An 18,110-nucleotide genomic window follows, 5' to 3' on the forward strand; every position below is an offset into this window, starting at 1 on the left:
GGCAGGGGGCACTGAGGGGTCTCTGAGGAGTCTGCCTGCCTCCTCCCACTCAGCTGCCCTACAGTTGGAGGAGAGGCAGCGGGTGGACCGTTTGGACAGTGCGAAGCCTGTGTGCACCCAAGCTACCAGGAGAGATGCGTGGCTCAGGTGCGCTGCAGGCCCGCGGTGAGTTCCGCCCGGCGTTTTCTCACTCCCCTCAGTGATGACACCCGGGGCGGACTGCACCCACCATAATAATAATAATAATAATTTATTATTTATACCCAACAGAACACTAAAATACAATAACCTATTAAACATTAAAATAGGGACGCGGGTGGCGCTGTGGTGTAAACCACAGAGCCTAGGACTTGCCGATCAGAAGGTCGGCGGTTCGAATCCCCACAACAGGGTGAGCTCGCATTGCTTGGTCCCTGCTCCTGCCCACCTAGCAGTTCGAAAGCACGTCAAACTGCAAGTAGATAAATAGATACCGCTCCGGCGGGAAGGTAAACGGCGTTTCCGTGCGCTGCTCTGGTTTGCCAGAAGCGGCTTTGTCATGCTGGCCACATGACCCGGAAGCTGTACGCCGGCTCCCTCGGCCAATAAAGCGATATGAGTGCCGCAACTCCAGAGTCGGTCACGACTGGACCTAATGGTCAGGGGTCCCTTTACCTTTATTAAACATTAAAAGCTTCCCTAAACAGGGCTGCCTTCAGATGTCTTCCAAAATTTTCGTAGTTGCTTTTCTCTTTGACATCTGATGGGAGTACGTTCCACAGGGTGGGTGCCACTACCGAGAAGGCCCTCTGCCTGGTTCCCTGTAACTTGGCTTCTCGCAGCGAGGGAACTGCCAGAAGGCCCTCGGCGCTGGACCACACCCCCCTTCCTCCGCCCCTGCTTGTACCTTGTAATGGGCTCTCAGATTTGCTTTCACAAGGTGATGCTTTCAGTTTGTTTTCTAGTGTTGAATACATCCCAGCTGATTCAACTTCCTAACTTGGTCCCACTCCTCCGTGCAGCTTGTATCTTGCTGGAAACCTTTCAGATCTTCTCTTTGCAGGTTACCACTTAAACTAACTCAAAGGTGGAAACAATTCTGGGCAGTTCATTCTAGAGATTATCTGGGAATGCAGAGAAGAACAGTGTGAAGAAAATTCTCTAAACTTTGAAAGTGAGTGTTCTTTTCGGTTTTGACCAATGTTTGACTAAGTACCTTCTTGTGAGAAAGGGGATGATTCTTGGAATTCTATGATCATTATCAGAACCAATTCCACTGAACCTTCCCTCCAGCTTACTGGAAGAAAACATTTGTTCCATCTCAACACAGGTGAGCTGATGTTCTTGTCTTTTCCAAGAGAGCATTGCCAAATGTATGGATGCTTGTTGATTGAAAAAGCCCACATTTGAGTATTGTTTCCTAAAGCAATTTGTTGATGATTGACAGAATTCAGGGCTGGCTAAATTGTACCTAGATTTGTTAAACATTTTAGTGTTGTGTGTTTTTTTTTTTTATAAAATAAATGTTTGCATTAAGCAAGTACTGTGTCTAGAGTTGTGAAATTACACTCTAGAATGTGCTGACCAATTGACAGCCCTACAAAATTCTGTCAGTACCTACCAACTGTTTGAAAAAAGAAAGTTACGTTAATATAGTAGGTTGTTTTCAAGGAAGTACCTAAGTGGTCCTACACTGATCTCCAAACACATCATCCACAGATACCCAGATCAAAATTGGATTGTAGTGTTCAAGCCTTTCCCAAGGCCACAATTTCAAGATGTCTGGTCAATGAGCCTCAAAATGTTCCTTTTCGTTCACCGTCACATGAACTTCCGGGATCTCAGAAGAGGGAGTGCCCTCATCACAGTGTGAAATGTTGCAGGTTCCTCCCCAGATAGTGGCCCTGTCTTCTCTTGGAGAGGCAGTTGATTCTCCAGAAGCCATGGAGAAGGCACCTGTGAGGGTTTGGACTCTTAATTCAATAGACTCTGCTGCTACTGCCACCACACCTCTACAGTGGGCTTCTGTTTGTCAGGTTCAATTGTCCTCTGGACCAATCAGATGCCAGTTTTGTTTTGTTTTGTTTTTAAATGGCTCTAGTGCGTAGACCTTCAAACTATATGGTCTGAAGCTCAACATCAAAAAAACGAAGATCAAGGCCACTGGTCCCATCACCTCCTGGCAAATCGAAGGGGAAGAAATGGAGGCAGTGAGAGGTTTTACTTTCTTGGGCTCCATGATCACTGCAGAGGGTGACAGCAGCCACGAAATTAAGAGATGCCTGCTCCTTGGGAGGAAAGCAATGACAAACCTAGACAGCATCTTAAAAAGCAGAGACATCACCTTGCCAACAAAGGTCCGTTTAGTAAAAGCTGTGGTTTTCCCAGTAGTGATGTATGGAAGTGAGAGCTGGACCATAAAGAAGGCTGATCGCCGAAGAATTGATGCTTTTGAATTATGGTGCTGGAGGAGACTCTTGAGAGTCCCATGGACTGCAAGAAGATCAAACCTCTCCATTCTGAAGGAAATCAGCCCTGAGTGCTCACTGGAAGGACAGATCCTGAAGCTGAGGCTCCAAGACTTTGGCCACCTCATGTGAAGAGAAGACTCCCTGGAAAAGACCCTGATGTTGGGAAAGATGGAGGGCACAAGGAGAAGGGGACGACAGAGGACAAGATGGTTGGACAGTGTTCTCAAAGCTACCAGCATGAGTTTGACTAAACTGCGGGAGGCAGGGGAAGACAGGAGAAGACAGGAGTGCCTGGCGTGCTCTGGTCTATGGGGTCACGAAGAGTCGGACACGACTAAACGACTAAACAACAACAAACAACAAGTGCGTAGACCATGCAAAAAAATGGTTGTGCACAAGAGATAAAGAATTACCTGACATTCAGAAGACATCTTAAGGCAGCCCTGTTCAGGGAAGTTTTTAATATGTAATGCTGCACTGTTTTTAACACTGATTGGGAGTGTAACACTGATTGGGAGCCGCCCAGAGTAGCTGGGGAAACTCAGCCAGATGGGTGGGGTATAAATAATAAATTATTATTAGTAGTAGTAGTGGTACTGATTGGTGTGGTGTTGCTTGATAAGATGCTGGGGACGCCAGATCATGCAGTGCTGAAACACTGATGGGGATCATGGTGTGAACTCAGCATGCAACCCTGACAAGCTTGGGCAGATGCAACCTGGCCTGGGGGCAACCATGGTAGAAGCCTGTGCATCCGGGGTGGGATTCTGGTTCCTGGCACAAATTGTTCCTTCCGAATAAGTGTGTGCTATTTAAAGGTCTCTGCAATGCAGCTGGGATTTTGAAAAAAGAGAGAGAGGCTTTTTGATGGAAACTGGCTTATTAAATACCTACTGTCATACCGTTATAACAGAGAACAGAGACAACTTAATTATAGTGATTATACAATGATACATCTTGTTTGGGGGGAGGGGATGCCAGCAGCCTGCCTCTACCTTCTCTCTCCTCCACCTGTCTTTTGTGTAGTAGTAAAATTATGTGGGTGGAAGGAGAAGACTTGCACAACTGAGTGCGCAATTACACAACATCAAGACTGACAGTGTTCCTAGGCCTTTGCTTCAAGGCTGTCATAAAATCAGAGCAGGAAGGAACTGGAAAGGTCATCAGTCTGCACCAAGCAGCTGTGGCAGTCCGGGCTGCAGGATACTGGCATTGGAGAGGATGCACAGTGCTGCATTTGACAAACAGATTCCTCCAGGTTGTGTCTTTATTTAAAATATTTGCATACCCTGCCAACATTTCTCCAATGAAAATAGGGACATCTTATGCAACTCTTGTTGTTGTTGTTAGCCCACCCATCTAACTGGGTTGCCCCAGCCATTCTGGGCAGATTCCAACATATACAAAAACATTAAACATTAATAAAAACCTCTCTATACAGGGCTGCCTTCAGATGTCTTCTAAAGGTTTTATAGTTACTTACCTCATTGGCTCTGGAGTCACATAACTCCGTACCCTCCAACATCTCTCTGATGAAAATAGGGATGTCCTAAGGAAAAGTGAGGGACGTGGGTGGCGTTGTTGGTTAAACCAGAGAGCATAGGACTTGCCGATCAGAAAGTCGGCGGTTCAAATCCCTGCGATGGGGTGAGCTCCCGTTGTTCGGTCCCTGCTCCTGCCAACCTAGGAGTTCGAAAGTACGTCAAAGTGCAAGTAGATAAATAGGTACCACTCCGGAGGGAAGGTAAACAGCGTTTCTGTGCACTGCTCTGGTTTGCCAGAAGCGGCTTAGTCCTGCTGGCCACATGACCCGGAAACTGTACGTCGGTTCCCTCGGCCAGTAAAGCAAGATGAGCGCCGCAAACCCAGAGTCGGCCACGACTGGACCTAATGGTCAGGGGTGCCTTTACCTTTTTAAGGAAAAGTGGGACATTCTGGGATCAAATCAGGAACTGGGGTGGCTTCTGTAAATTGGGGGCTGTCCCTGCAGAATAGGGATACTTGGAGGGTCTGCAAGACACGCTTGAAGGGTGTACTTCTGAAGAAGCCTTTCATAATTCCTAAGGAAGGGTGTTCCACAACTGCTGGGCTGACCAGTGAGAAGGCCCTATCCTTACTCAAGGGAGTGGGCTACGGGAAGGCAAAAACGGCTAGCTTGCCCTGTTATCAAGCCCTATTAGCATGATTCATAGACAGTCAGAATATTGGTATTTATGATGTGAGTACCCAAATGATCTGAAGAACCTGAACAGCTCCATGACCAGAGGGACCAGAGCAAATATGGTATTGAACTCAACTCAACACCACCTTCTTGTCTCAAAAAATGGCAGTCTCTGAAGTTGCCAGTAGTATTGTATGTGTGTTTGTGTAATTCAGAAGTTACCTTCCATCAAATTCACCAGACAATGTTATACTTTTGCAGGAGAATTCTGCAAAAGCTGAAAATATAATTGGAGCAAGCTTTGAATGTGCAGGAACAGTCCTCATAATGACAATGATTGATTCTCTGGCCTAGGCTTTTATTATTCATTTCTTCTTTCTTAAAACCATTCCATGTATTCATGGTCCTTTGTAAGACATGGTGTGTCTAAATTGCTATTAATTTGGCATGTTGATTTGAGTAATAAGGGGGAAATCAGACCTTTAACTCCTCTTTTTGAGCATTGACATTTACATTATCGGCATTAGTCATCAAGGTTGGGTGCCTCTTCACACTTCTCCCATCTGGGCGGAGGGTGCCGCAGGAGGGTAGAATGGGAAAATCAGGAGTTCAAAGCCTAGCCCCTGCCCAAATGCTTGACCATTGGCTCAACAATCCAGTCATTCAAACCCCAATGTGCCACATGGAAGAGCGTGAGTGCCATTTGAAGATTAGATGTATCATGAAGAAATAGCTGCAGATCATACATGGCAATGATCATGCTATAGATGAGAGAACCACAGGTTTCTTTGCCTGTGTGATGAAATCCCCTTGCCCCAGTGATATGGTAGTTTAACACAAGGGTCTAGATTTACCCTGTGAACATTACCATACCTTTAAAGTACATTCAAAGCACATTCCCCCCCCTCAAACAATTTTGTGTGATTGTCGTTTGTTTAAGGTTTGCTTAACTCTGTGAGTTAGGGACGAGGGTGGCGCTGTGGGTTAAACCACAGAGCCTAGGACTTGCCGATCAGAAGGTCAGCGGTTCAAATACCCGCAACAGGGTGAGCTCCCGTTGCTCGGTCCCTGCTCCTGCCAACCTAGCTGTTCAAAAGCACATCAAAGTGCAAGTAGATAAATAGGTACCACTCTGGTGGGAAGGTAAACGGCGTTTCCGTGCGCTGCTCTGGTTCGCCAGAAGCGGCTTAGTCATGCAGGCCACATGACCCGGAAGCTGTACGCCGGCTCCCTCGGCCAATAAAGCGAGATGAGCGCCACAACCCCATAGTCGGTCATGACTGGACCTAATGGTCAAGGGTCCCTCTACCTTTAACTCTGTGATGGGTAAAGTTATTTGGCTTATTTGGGGGGGGGGGTTAAAGGTATCTTGTGTACGCAGCCTTAGTCTTAAAGATCCTGACCTCCTTAGACCCACCTTAAAATCCCAGGGTGCGAAGAGGGGCTGGCTGTTAAACCACTCTGAAAATTGCAGTGAAACAACCCAGAGGACCTATCTGCTTTATGACTACCTGCTTTCATAAAAGTTCCGGGACTCCTTTACTGTCCTCTGGTGGCAAGTTGAATGCGTGCAGTTGCTTGGCTGTGGAGGGAACCGAACGTGGGAGTGCAGGGAATAAAGGATAGGAGCTTTCATCACAACAGCAGGAGCAGAGATGCAGAGAAACAGAAGCTCGCAAACAGCCAGTGACCCCCAAAGGAGCTTCAGAACGTAGGAATTAAACGCCTCAGCTGCTTCAAAGACCTGGATGCAAAGAGAAGCTTTATCCAGTGTGTCACTTAATACCACACACTTTTTCTTGAGGAATATTGGCTCCAGTTTTTTTCTTCCCAGATCTCTGCTTGGAATAGTAAGGTGAGTAGGGAATGGCGCTGGGAAGCAATTGCACCTAACAGGGTGGGGTTGCCAGCAACTTTAGGAACAGTGTGGCATTAGCTCTTGGAGTGGGGAAGTGAGTGTGTGGCTGCTGTTGTCAGTCTTGAATGATGAAAAAAGGGGGATGAATAGGTTGATGAATAATCCTGGATATCTTGAGGATCAGATTTTGTTGGTGTAAAAGATATGCAAGCTTTTGAGCTGCAGAAATCTCTTCATCAGGTGGGATGGAATTGCTCGTTTTCTGCCAGCAAGGCTTCTAAAATGGTCACCGACCACTGATTTTGCCCCTTGCAAGTTGGGCCAGTTGCACCATCTTCACAAGCTCTACCAGGGTTTCCTTTCTCCTGGTGAAATCAGTTCAGCTGGCATTGTTCGTTATGTCATTTTTACAGCAACTAAGGTCTGTAACAGCTAGGAGCAGAGCCTACATTTTTATCTGTTCCTGGAAAGGTTGCAAAACTTCTAGCTTTGGTGGCTCATTCTGTAAGGCGAGTCCTTGCTTTGTGCTGTACAGTGATACTTTGGTTCTTGAACTTAATCCGTTCTGGGAGTCCTTTCGACTCCTGAAACCGTTCGAAAACCAAGGTGCAGCTTCTGATTAGCTGCAGGAGCTTCCTGCAGTCACGTGGAAGCTACGCTGGACGTTCAGCTTCCAAAAAACGTTTGCAAACCGGAACACTTTTTGTTCGGAAGCCAAGCCGTTCGAGAACCAAGGTACCACTGTATTATTGTTCAGCTTCATCAAAGGTGGCCAGCATGGTGTCACTGGACTACAGCTCCCATCATCCCTCACCATTGGCCATACTGGCTGGAGCTGATGGAAGTTGGAGTCCAAGGACATCTGGAGGACATCATATAGACTACCCCTGGTTTTTGATTGATTTTATGGACTGCAGAGCTGAAGTGCATCCACCCTAGGCCTCACCACCTGCTAAGAGGAAAAGGATCACTGGGGCGTTGCTCCCTGTGGCTCCCAAGAAGAACAGCATAGCAAGGGGAACATCAGCCTAGCCCAACACATCAGCCAGAGAAGGACCAGAAAAGACTCTACTCCAGGTCATATTGCTTGTTTAGAAGGAGGGGAACTCACTCTTTAATCTGGCCCCATCCTGCAGAGGGCGAGGGGCTGCTGGGATAGCTCAGTTGATAGGAGCATGAGACTCTTAACCTCAGGGTTGTGGGTTTGAGCCCCACAAGAGGGCAAAAATTCAGGGGGTTGGACTACACAGCCTTCATGGCCAGTGTGGTGTAGTGGTTAAGAGCAGTGGACTCGTAATCTGGTGAACCGGGTTCGATTCCCTGCTCCTCCACCTGCAGCTGCTGGGTGACCTTGGGCCAGTCACACTTCTCTGAAGTCTCTCAGCCCCACTCAACTCACAGAGTGTTTGTTGTTGGGGAGGAAGGGAAAGGAGAATGTGAGCCGCTTTGAGACTCCTTAGGGTAGTGATAAAGAGGGATATCAAATCCAAACTACTACTACTACTACTACTACTACTACTACTATTCTTCTTCTTCTTCTTCTTCTTCTTCTTCTTCTTCTTCTTCTTCTTCTTCTTCTTCTTCTTCTTCTTCTTCTTCTTGGTCCCTGCCATCTCTACACTTCTGTAATCAACCACCCCGAACCTGGCATACTCCCAATGCTTTGGTGTGTGTGTATTATGTTTATATGTATGTTATCGTTGCTTTAAGCCGAAATGGTTGAGAAAGACAGGTGCAAAACTTCAAAATAAGTAAGTAAACAATAAAAAGAATGTATACTCGTTGAGAGTATTTATTTGCCAAAATGAATAATCTAACTATCCTTTCAGCTAGGAAGGTAAATACTGCCCCCTTACACACACACACACACACACACACACACACACACACACACACACCAGTTCATTCTATTTAAATTTGTGGAACAGCTGCAATGGCCTGAGCTTCTTTGAAGAGTGTCTCAGCATCACAGGCCCCCCACAAGGCCCACTCCACAGCAAAGTTCTGCTGCCCAATCTGCAAAGTGCTCTCCCTGCTGCAGCTCGTTCCCATAGACATCTGACCAGCAGCAACCTGGGGAACAGGATGATGGACTAGGTAGAGCAGGACTCTTCCAATGTTCACTCCTCCTCCCTGGCTCCCCCGTATCTGCTGCCTGAGGTGGCTGCCTCACACTGCCAAATGTTAGGACCGGCCCTGATGTAGCGTCAAGAGTAAATCATGGCGGACTAGGTGGACAAATAGCCTGATAGTGTATAAGGCAGCTTCCTGTATTCCATGAAGGATCCAGCTGTTGAAACAAGTACACACTCCTCCATCAGCTTGGAACAAGCTAATGGATGTTTGTTGCCTTGTGTGACAGATCTATAAATAGTATGCATTTTAGAATATCTCTCTAGATTTTCTCCCCTTTTGCGTTTGAGCTGCTGTTAAGATGCTACATCTGTTCCAAAACTTCTTGGGGAAGAATGTGAATTGACTGAAGGGAGGAAAGTATCTAATTTTACCTACAAATGCCAGTTAATTCTCTGGACCTTCCTGAGACATCTGTGGGAGTTTGTAAGATGATACCAATGCTGGCAGTGGGTGAGAAGCCAGACTTAACTTTTAAACATGGAAAACTGCCCTTTTTATTTATTTTTTTAATGAGTGGAGCACATTTATCTATACGCCAGTCTCCTTAGGCTGGAGTTTAGCTGTAAAGCGAGAATATTATTTTTTACGCATTCTGACTTGTCTATGTCATCATGACTACACAAATTTCAGAACAGTTTTGCCTTAAAAGTGGAAATGTCTAGACAGTGGCGTGATTCTGCCTCCTGCTCTTTTTCTAAGCATTTGGACAACGCAACAGTGTAAGTTTAGCAACTGTTTTGGTGTTTTCTGCTTCAGTTTTGCATGAGTTTTCTGATGCCAGTTGCCTGAGGTTTCAAACACAATGCATTAAATAGCATTAAAAACATCAAAACTCATCCCCCAAGCCCCCTGCCTTAGACTTCCTCTTGAGCTCAGTTTTGTTTTGCAATGAGCCTCCCGCTCCTGGGTGGCTGAATGTCTCTGACTTGCGAAAGGATGAAGGCTTTTCCCAAAGGCTCGTGGAAGCCCTAACCAAGGAAAGAAAACAAAAAAGTGGCCTTTATAGTGAGACTCTTTCTTAGTTGATTTTTGTTTTTTGTTTTTTTTATAATAATATTTATTAAAATTACAAAAAATTACAAACATAAAAAGTAATAAAACAAAAAATTACAAAAAACTGAAAAATTAAAAAATTAAAAACAAGCCAATTTTTCCATAGCTTATCTTTCATTTACTTGTTTCCTTGACCTCCTCACACCTCCCTTTTTTGTATTCTAGTTCAGTTAGTTAATTCAGCAAATCCTTTCCATCTTTGTTTTTATCTTAATCATTTATCTTAATATGTCACAACAACAACATATTTCTTAGTTGATTTTTGCAATTTGTGGGTGTGAGTGTTTTAAGTTAAAATCAGACACATGGTTTCTTGTTTCCCCAAGGTCTGCAGAAGGCTGTCATTCGCAATGGTTGCAGGCTTCGAGAAAGCATGCCATCGATGCATCTCCAAAATTGCCAGCAATGGTAGGTTGCTTGCGAAAGGGAGATAGTGACAAGAGATCCGGAGCACCACAGGGATTCAGCAAAGGATGCTGGTTGCAGGTCAAGCAGGGAGACTGCAACCAAGCAATACCTGTCCCAACTCAGTTTGCATCACTGTCTGATAGCAATGGATGAATCCATCCATTTCGGTTCTCAAAGTTTCCCATTGTTCCAATTTTAAATTCAGTTCTCCACATGGTTGCAGTAATTTGCATTAAAAATAATCCTTATGAAACGGTCAGCATTTTAGTGCAAATTTCTAATATGCATTTCTTTGTATGCAATTTCCCCAAATAAACAGATTTTTGGAAAACAATTCCCCCAAATGTAATGTATTTTTGTATGTTCTTTTCCCTAATATATGCATTTTTAGGCACATTTTACCCCAGTATCTCCTGCCAACCTAGCAGTTCGAAAGCACATCAGAGTGCAAGTAGATAAATAGGTACCGCTCTGGCAGGAAGGTAAACGCCGTTTCCGTGCACTGCTCTGGTTTTGCCAGAAGTGGCTTAGTCCTGCTGGCCACATGACCCGGAAGCTCCCTCGGCCAGCAAAGTAAGATGAGCGCCCGCAACCCCAGTGTCAGCCACGACTGGACCTAATGGTCAGGGATCCCTTTACCTTTACCCAGTATTTTTATATACCCAGTATATGTGTTTTTTACACATTGCTATTGCAACATTTAGAGTGGTGAGAATTTTGAAAAATGGCTGTTTCAGTTCCTATATTGTTTTGGAAAGTATGAATTATATAGGTTTGCCTTTAAATGAGAAGAGAATCTAATTGCTCCTTCATTCCCACTGTCTACCTGTGTATGTGACAAAAATGGAGGGCATTTGGAGGATGTTTTATCACGATCTATAATTCATCATTTATTTCCTTACAGCTTGCTTCATTTTTGGACTCCTTGCTTTCCTAACATTACCACTGTCTATGGCTTTTACAGGTAAGTACACTGCCGAAATAAAAATACTATAGCAACCAGGAGATAATGAGTTAAATGATATGGATAAAATCCAACAATGTGCAAGCACGTTTTTGCTTCCCACCTTCCAGAGCAGGTTTTTGAGTCTGGTTGGGGTGGGAGAGAGAGGAAGGGGGGGTGTTCTGTTGCGTGAAGTCTGATTTGCTTGTGCAAAAACACTATTGGATTGCAGCTTCATGTAGGAAATTAGCAGGTTTTTGTTTCCCTATGTCAGGGGAGCCATCACCTCCTAAATTCCTTGCATGTCAGACAGTTGTTGAAATTGCAGGAATCTGCTGGAAGGACACTGGTAATCCTAACTTTGGCAGGAATGATAATGATATTATGATAATGATATTATGATTATTTCTTAGTCACTTAATCTTGCCCAGGGCAGCCCAAAGCAACTTACAACCAATCAACCAACCAGACAATAAACTCCAGATAGATTACAACCTATGGGAGGCGGGTGGCGTGCTGATCAGAAGGTCACTGGTTTGAATCGCTGGTTCAAATCCTGGTGACGGGGTGAGCTCCCATTGCTCAGTCGCTGCTCCTTCCAACCAAGCAAGTCAATAGCACGTCAAAGTGCAAGTAGATAAATAGGTACTGCTCCGGTGGGAAGGTAAACTACATTTCCATGCGCTGCTCTGGTTCGCCAGAAGCGGCTTAGTCATGCTGGCCACATGACCCGGAAGCTGTACACTGGCTCCCTTGGCCAATAAAGCGAGATGAGCGCCGCAACCCTAGAGTCGGTCACGACTGGACCTAACGGTCAGGGGTCCCTTTACCTTTAGATTACAACCTAGAGGAAAGAGAAATGCATTGTAAACATCCCACCCACTTCTAAAAGGCCACAGATATCCAAAGGCCACAGGCCTGGTTATAGAGGGAAGGTTTTGCCTGATGCTTAAAGATATGTAGCGAACGCACCAGGGGGAGAGCATTCCACAAACGGGGAGCCACAGCAGAAAAGGCCCGTTCTCATGTTGCCACCCTCTGGAACTCTCCTGTTATATTACATGTTGTGCAAAGTGTGTCAGGGCTGTAGCACCACTGCGGTTGTGAATCAGTGCACCTGCCCTTTTGTTTCTGCACGTGAGACTTCATCAAAATAATTTACTTTGTTGTTCCTCAGGAATGAAGTTTTTGGACGACTGTCCAGTCCAGCCGCTAATCCCCTTATATCTGCTTGTGGGTGGTGTGGTTGGCAGTTTGAAGGTATCGCTGTTCACTGAACAATATTTTCCTCTGAGGAGATTTGTGATGAAGTTTGTATGGAATTATCTTCATTCATAGAAGATACGGGGGGGGGGGGAACAACCACCAAGGTTATATCTTAGTGAATTAACTTCAAGGAAATAAGGATTTGACTCAGGAGGAGACTTCTGGATTGAGAAAGGATCATACACGGTGTAGCCTTTTAAAAATGTTGCTATTTAAACTATTTTATTCAGTACAACTATTTCTGTGTGTGAATCTTTTAATGTCAGTTTCCTCTCAGTTTCTCATTTTTTCTCACATTTCCACATCAGTCTGTGATTTTTTTAAAAAAAGTCCACATGAAAATCCATCAGCATTTCGATGCAAATTTCTTTGCACTACTTTGTATGCAATTTTGCCTAACATTTATTGTAAACCACTTAGAGATGTTGCTACGAAGCAGCAGCGTACAGTGGTACCTCGGGTTACATACGCTTCAGGTTACATACGCTTCAGGTTACAGACTCCACTAACCCAGAAATAGTACCTCAGGTTAAGAACTTTGCTTCAGGATGAGAACAGAAATTGTGCGGTGGCGGCAGAGGGAGGCCCCATTAGCTAAAGTGGTACCTCGGGTTAAGAACAATTTCAGATTAAGAACAGACCTCCAGAACAAATTAAGTTCTTAACCTGAGGTACCACTGTATAAATATTGTTAAATGAAGACAAATGTTTGATATCGAGGAGCCAAATCTGGAAGATAATGATCCCACCGGGATTTTTTTTAACCTTTGTGCAATGTCTAGGTTGGTCTTCTGCTCTTTGACTCCACTCGGATGAGGCAGCTGCTTACCAAATCGGTTATGATTGACGATGACGACGACGACGAATATCCCTGGAGACAGAATGCTCACAAATATTACATACACCTCACACTCAGCCTCTTCCTCTTCCTCTGGTTCATCCTGGGGAACTACTGGGTGTTTTCCATCTACCTGCCAAATTTCATCCCACCTTTCCATCACCCTCAAGATTACTGTGATAAAATCCTGTACGTTTTTGCAGTTGGGGTGCTTGTCGTGAGCCACACCGTTCTGGCTTTGCTGATCTTCTGCAGCTGCTGTGTTTATTGCTGCTCCAGGCAACGATACGCTACAGAGGAGGACTGAAAAGGGGGTGGAAAGCCATAGAAGATGAGCCATGGGACTATTAGAAAAGCAATAGGGAAGAGAAAGAGGCAATTCTGGTATTTGTTGGTCATGCTCACCCTCCCTGAACACATAGTGCATATGACTAGTAAACTCCATGGAGGTCTGTTTTACATGGTTACTTTTTTTCTCTCCTGTGGAAATAAATGTGGACGATAGACAAAGTCCGTCCATTTGAAAGGTAGTAAAAAGGGTCTTTTTTGCTCTGGCAAAAGTGAGATGCTTGCACTGCCACAACACGCCTTTTTTTAAAAATGCTTTCTCAAACGTATTTACTGATTTCAGTGGTAGAAATGATGGAAGTCTGAAAGTTGCTCCAGATTGTCTGCCTATTGAGTATTTATGTTGATTTGCTTGCACAGACGTTAGATGATGTTTGGTCTTTACTGAGTGTTTGTTCCTATTTGTTTGTGGAGAGGATATACGACAATGAACATTTGCTTGCACAGAGCTTATACAGCTTTCTATTAATGATTTACATCACACTTTTTAGAGCATTTCCACATCATTTTCTCTTTTTTTCATGTGGGTTTGTAGCGGCAGAACACTGCACAAACCTGCATTTTGGCTCTGTGATTGAATCCCAGTTCTTTTCTTCCAAAGAAAGTGGCAGCTTACGTTTTCCTTGGTTTGTACAATTTTTTTTTTGAAGGACTACAATAATGAACAATTTTTGATCACCTACTCAAAGGTCCCTGGTTTCATCTCTAAACCACTGCAAGAGGCTTGAATTTACATATTACATGTACATATTATATTTGCTTTGATATTGCATTGTTTGTACTTTCAGAATTTCAGCTTGTTTCCTAGAATGATGCATGTTGTGTATATCTTCTTTGTGGATTGATGTGATGAAACAACTACTTCTTCATGACAGCTGTAATGTGGCAATAAGGCAGCAGCATTGAGATTGCTTTGTTCCAGACTCTGGTGCATCCAAATCTATGGTACCCGAAAATGGTATGAAATGTGTTCTATTTGTTACTTTTCCTCCATGTAACTTCACTAAGCAGTCATCTGTACAGGATTTTTTATAAAAAAAATACAAATAATAGACAGGAGTTTTAAAAACCTAAATACAGTGGTACCTCGGGTTACAGATGCTTCAGGTTACAGACTCCGCGAACCCAGAAATAGTACCTTGGGTTAAGAACTTTGCTTCAGGATGCGAACAGAAATCGTGCTCAGTCGGCGCGGAGGCCCCATTAGCTAAAATGGTACCTCAGGTTAAGAACAGTTTCAGATTAAGAACGGACCTCCAGAACGAATTAAGTTCTTAACCCGAGGTACCACTGTACTTACAGATCTTTATCTTTTTTGCCTTCACAACAATCTATGAAGTAGAACATGATACAGATACCATAATTGTGGTAACCATGACCCCGCTCAGGGTTGACAAAGACCAAACGCAAAGCTTAAAAGCAGAGATGTGCTATAGTGCTACATGTGTTAATTAAAAGACCTTTTGAGAGTGGAACATGCATTAGTGTGCACTCAACAATTATTTAAATGGTTAGGGGGGGAATAAAAGTTCTGGATATGCATGCTGCATCTGAGGCAGCCAGCCAGGGAGGCCATTATAGATAATTGAGGAAAAGTCTTAAAATGCTTTTTAGAAGTTGTCCATTATCCAGATGCCTCCCCATTTGTGTAATACAGTCGTTTTTACTTTGAAACTAGAAGAAAATAATTCGATTTTTTTAAATGAATATTTATTAGCATTTTCAAAAACCACACAAAAACAAACATAGACAAAAAATAACAAAAATACAAAAATCCAGAACATAAAAACAATTAAAAAAACACATAAAATTTCAATTACTTATTTTCTTTTAACTTGTTTCTCAGACCTCCTCACACCTCCCCTTCTTGTATTCCAATTTAAATTATCAGCTCAGCAAGTCCTTAACTTATTTCTCCACTTTAACTTAATAATTTATTCTAACATGTTGTTATTTTACTTTTCTTCTTTCTTCCATTTCCTCAATTTATTTTGCAAACCTTATTTTCATTTAATTTAGACCATTTTTAAAAACCAGTTTTGACTTATCCAAACTTCAACATCAATACTTATACCTCATTATTCATTCTTAAATATTTTTCCTAAAGTCGACCAAAATTTCCCTTCCACGACTTTCCCAATTTCCGTACAAATAGCAGAACCATATAAAAACAGAACAAATTATAATTATATACCCTTTGGATTCCCAGGCTCCACCCACCCTTTTAAGAAAATAATTTAAGTCCTCCCATTCCATTTATTGCTCTACTTCTTCAAAATATATAGAGAAACACTAGAACACGTGGAAGGAAATGTTGTTAAGTAGAGATGGATTAAGTTCATTTCAAATTCCATACAGTATTTCTTAGACATATCTCTGCTTTAATTTTGTGATTATACATTTGTGCGTGTTTTTAAATGTAATGAGTTATATTGCAATTTATTTACAATATGTACATATGAATGCTTCAGTGTTTCAGAATGCTAGCAATGGCTTTGTATAATAAAGTGATTCTTGCCAATTTTCATAAAGTGTTATTTTGATATTGAAAAGTTTCCTACTGTAAAGCTTGTGCCATATGCATAAACAAGCGTAAACATACCTTGAAAATAATTTTTAAGTCTCTTGTTTCCCCCCAAAGTGGGGTTATTTATTTTGATGCTCTAGCTTCAGCAACAGTCAGCTATGGGAAAAATGGCAAAATAAAAGCACTTTCACAGGGAAATCCTGTAGCCTGGACACCAGGTGAAAGCTATGCTAAATGGTCCACCAGTGCAGTAGGGAGAAATAGAACATGTTATGGGTGGGCTCAGAGACCAAATTTGGCCCACCAAAAGTGGCCATTTCACTGTTTTTCACCATGCAGAGTGTTTTGCAAGCCTTGCATTGGGCTTCAAAGTCCCAACAATGAAAGATTTATATTTGCTTGCTTCAGTGCACGGCTAGAGGCAGTTGCATGCACATCAACTAAAGCAACATGGAGCTTGATAATAATAATAATAATAATAATAATTTCTTTATACCCCACCCATCTGGCTGGGTTTCCCTAGCCACTCTGGGCGGCTCCCAACAGAATATTGAAAACACAATAAAACATCAGAACACAATAAAACATCAACTGGTGGAAGCAAATCCCAGAAAGGTCCTTTGTGTCTCCTTCCCTCTAACATCCCATCCCTGAGCACCAGGGAGTGACCCTGTAAGCATGAGGTCTATTCTCCATCCCACCCCCTTTGGATAAAACTAGGGCCAAAATATCACCTGGACAGGCTTTCCATTTTTAATATCAAGTCATCTTTATTATCAATATTTTTGTACTACTTAAAATATGAAAACACTAAGAAGTTTATGCAAAAATGCTAAAAGTTTTAGATAGCTGTATCACAATGCTACAAAATAGGATTGCTTTTTCCAAAACTCCAGGCTACATCTACTAGAACCACCTGGCTGTCTGCTTAAAAAAAAAAAGTGTCAACAAAGCAGAAGAAACAGATCTTAGCCTTACAACCAAAATGCAAGCCAAAAATATTCCTCTTGTGAAGATCCAAAAAATCCAAGAATCTCCAAATCTTAAGAACTACAACACAATCTGTTAAAAAGCAGCAAGAAAAATGTCACCCCCCCCCCCGAGCCTGATTTTACAGTACTCTGCAAGACTGGAGTGATCTTAGCAGCAGCGCCAGTGAGGACAGGCTCTTGTGATGGGAGACAATCAATTTATGAGTGAGGGTTTCCTCGATTAAATACTGATGTCTACATTTGTCCCACTTGTTGTTGTTTTTTAAAGATTTTTATTGATACAGCAAGAAAAAAGAAAAAACACAAATACCAATTTACACATGGGAGTTATGTAACACATAATTTTCTTAGCAAACAATAAAACATATATTGGTCTTAACACTAAAGACCCAACCTCCCGTCTATTCCACATTTCAATTTCATATTACTTATTGCCAATACACACTTTTATCATAATTAAACTTTTTCTTAATAGATCTAATTTCTTATATCTACCTTGCAACTATTACTGAAGTTCCTCGAATGCTGCAACAGAATTTAAAACTACTATATTTATTTTTCAGATATTCTTTGAAAACCTCTCATTTTGAAACAAATTCCTGTTTTGATTTATTCTTTATTTTTTCTGGTAGACCGTCTAATTCGGCATATTCTGTCAGCTTTTGGATCCAATCTTGTATAGAGGAGATTTCATTACTCTTCCATTTTGCCGCGGTCAGAACTCTTGCTGCCGCCATCGCATATAAAAAGATACCCTTCCTCTTTTGCGGAATATCTATACATTTGTCCCATTTGAATTGTATCTGTAGTCCCGTATATCTGTTTCCTTAGAGATGCCAAGTGTATGGATCCTTCTTTCTTCGGCTTTTTGGTGTCTCAAAGGAAGATTGGAAATAGGCATTTTGGCCATTGGCAAAGAGTTTGAACATTAAAATTCCAGAAAGAGCTGCTGGAAGTGTGGAAATTTCTATACATTGCCATTCTTCACAGCTGGGCACCTTGGCACTCTGTCCTGGTCATTGCACCAGAAGGCTGCTTCGTACCACTTCGGAAATGGTTTGGAGAAAGATATTGTTCTTTCTATCCTACCCTTCTCCAATGAGCTCAGCGTGGTAAATGTCCCCCCCCCC

General features: G+C 42.9%; 1 protein-coding gene across 4 annotated transcripts; it reads left to right on the forward strand.

Moving 5' to 3' along the window:
• The first annotated feature begins 1,260 nt into the window (after window positions 1-1,260).
• Window positions 1,261-13,663, forward strand: TMEM272 (transmembrane protein 272). 4 transcript variants are annotated; one of them, XM_081906615.1, is made up of 7 exons: window positions 1,261-1,309; window positions 4,873-5,031; window positions 6,138-6,466; window positions 9,985-10,066; window positions 10,971-11,030; window positions 12,187-12,269; window positions 13,058-13,663. In XM_081906615.1, the coding sequence occupies exons 4-7, from the start codon at window positions 10,009-10,011 to the stop codon at window positions 13,418-13,420; spliced, it is 564 nt and encodes a 187-aa protein (XP_081762741.1). In that variant the 5' UTR covers window positions 1,261-1,309; window positions 4,873-5,031; window positions 6,138-6,466; window positions 9,985-10,008; the 3' UTR covers window positions 13,421-13,663. The 4 variants fall into 4 exon arrangements, with proteins under 4 accessions (XP_081762741.1, XP_081762742.1, XP_081762740.1 ...); XM_081906616.1 differs by lacking the exons at window positions 1,261-1,309; window positions 4,873-5,031; window positions 6,138-6,466 and adding an exon at window positions 9,286-9,324; XM_081906614.1 differs by lacking the exons at window positions 1,261-1,309; window positions 4,873-5,031; window positions 6,138-6,466 and adding an exon at window positions 9,355-9,626 and having other exon boundaries at window positions 9,914-10,066.
• Window positions 13,664-18,110: the final 4,447 nt, after the last annotated feature.

This window comes from Podarcis melisellensis (assembly GCF_964234715.1).
Source record: "Podarcis melisellensis genome assembly, chromosome: 3".
Lineage (NCBI taxonomy): Eukaryota > Metazoa > Chordata > Lepidosauria > Squamata > Lacertidae > Podarcis > Podarcis melisellensis.

Bases quoted from the DNA above. Each gene is read 5' to 3' on its own strand.
- TMEM272 (XM_081906614.1), top strand. From the start codon at position 9,964: ATGGTTTCTTGTTTCCCCAAGGTCTGCAGAAGGCTGTCATTCGCAATG. The intron at 10,067-10,970 runs GTAGGTTGCTTG...ATTTCCTTACAG, and splicing joins CTCCAAAATTGCCAGCAATG to CTTGCTTCATTTTTGGACTC. The intron at 12,270-13,057 runs GTATCGCTGTTC...TGCAATGTCTAG, and splicing joins GTGTGGTTGGCAGTTTGAAG to GTTGGTCTTCTGCTCTTTGA.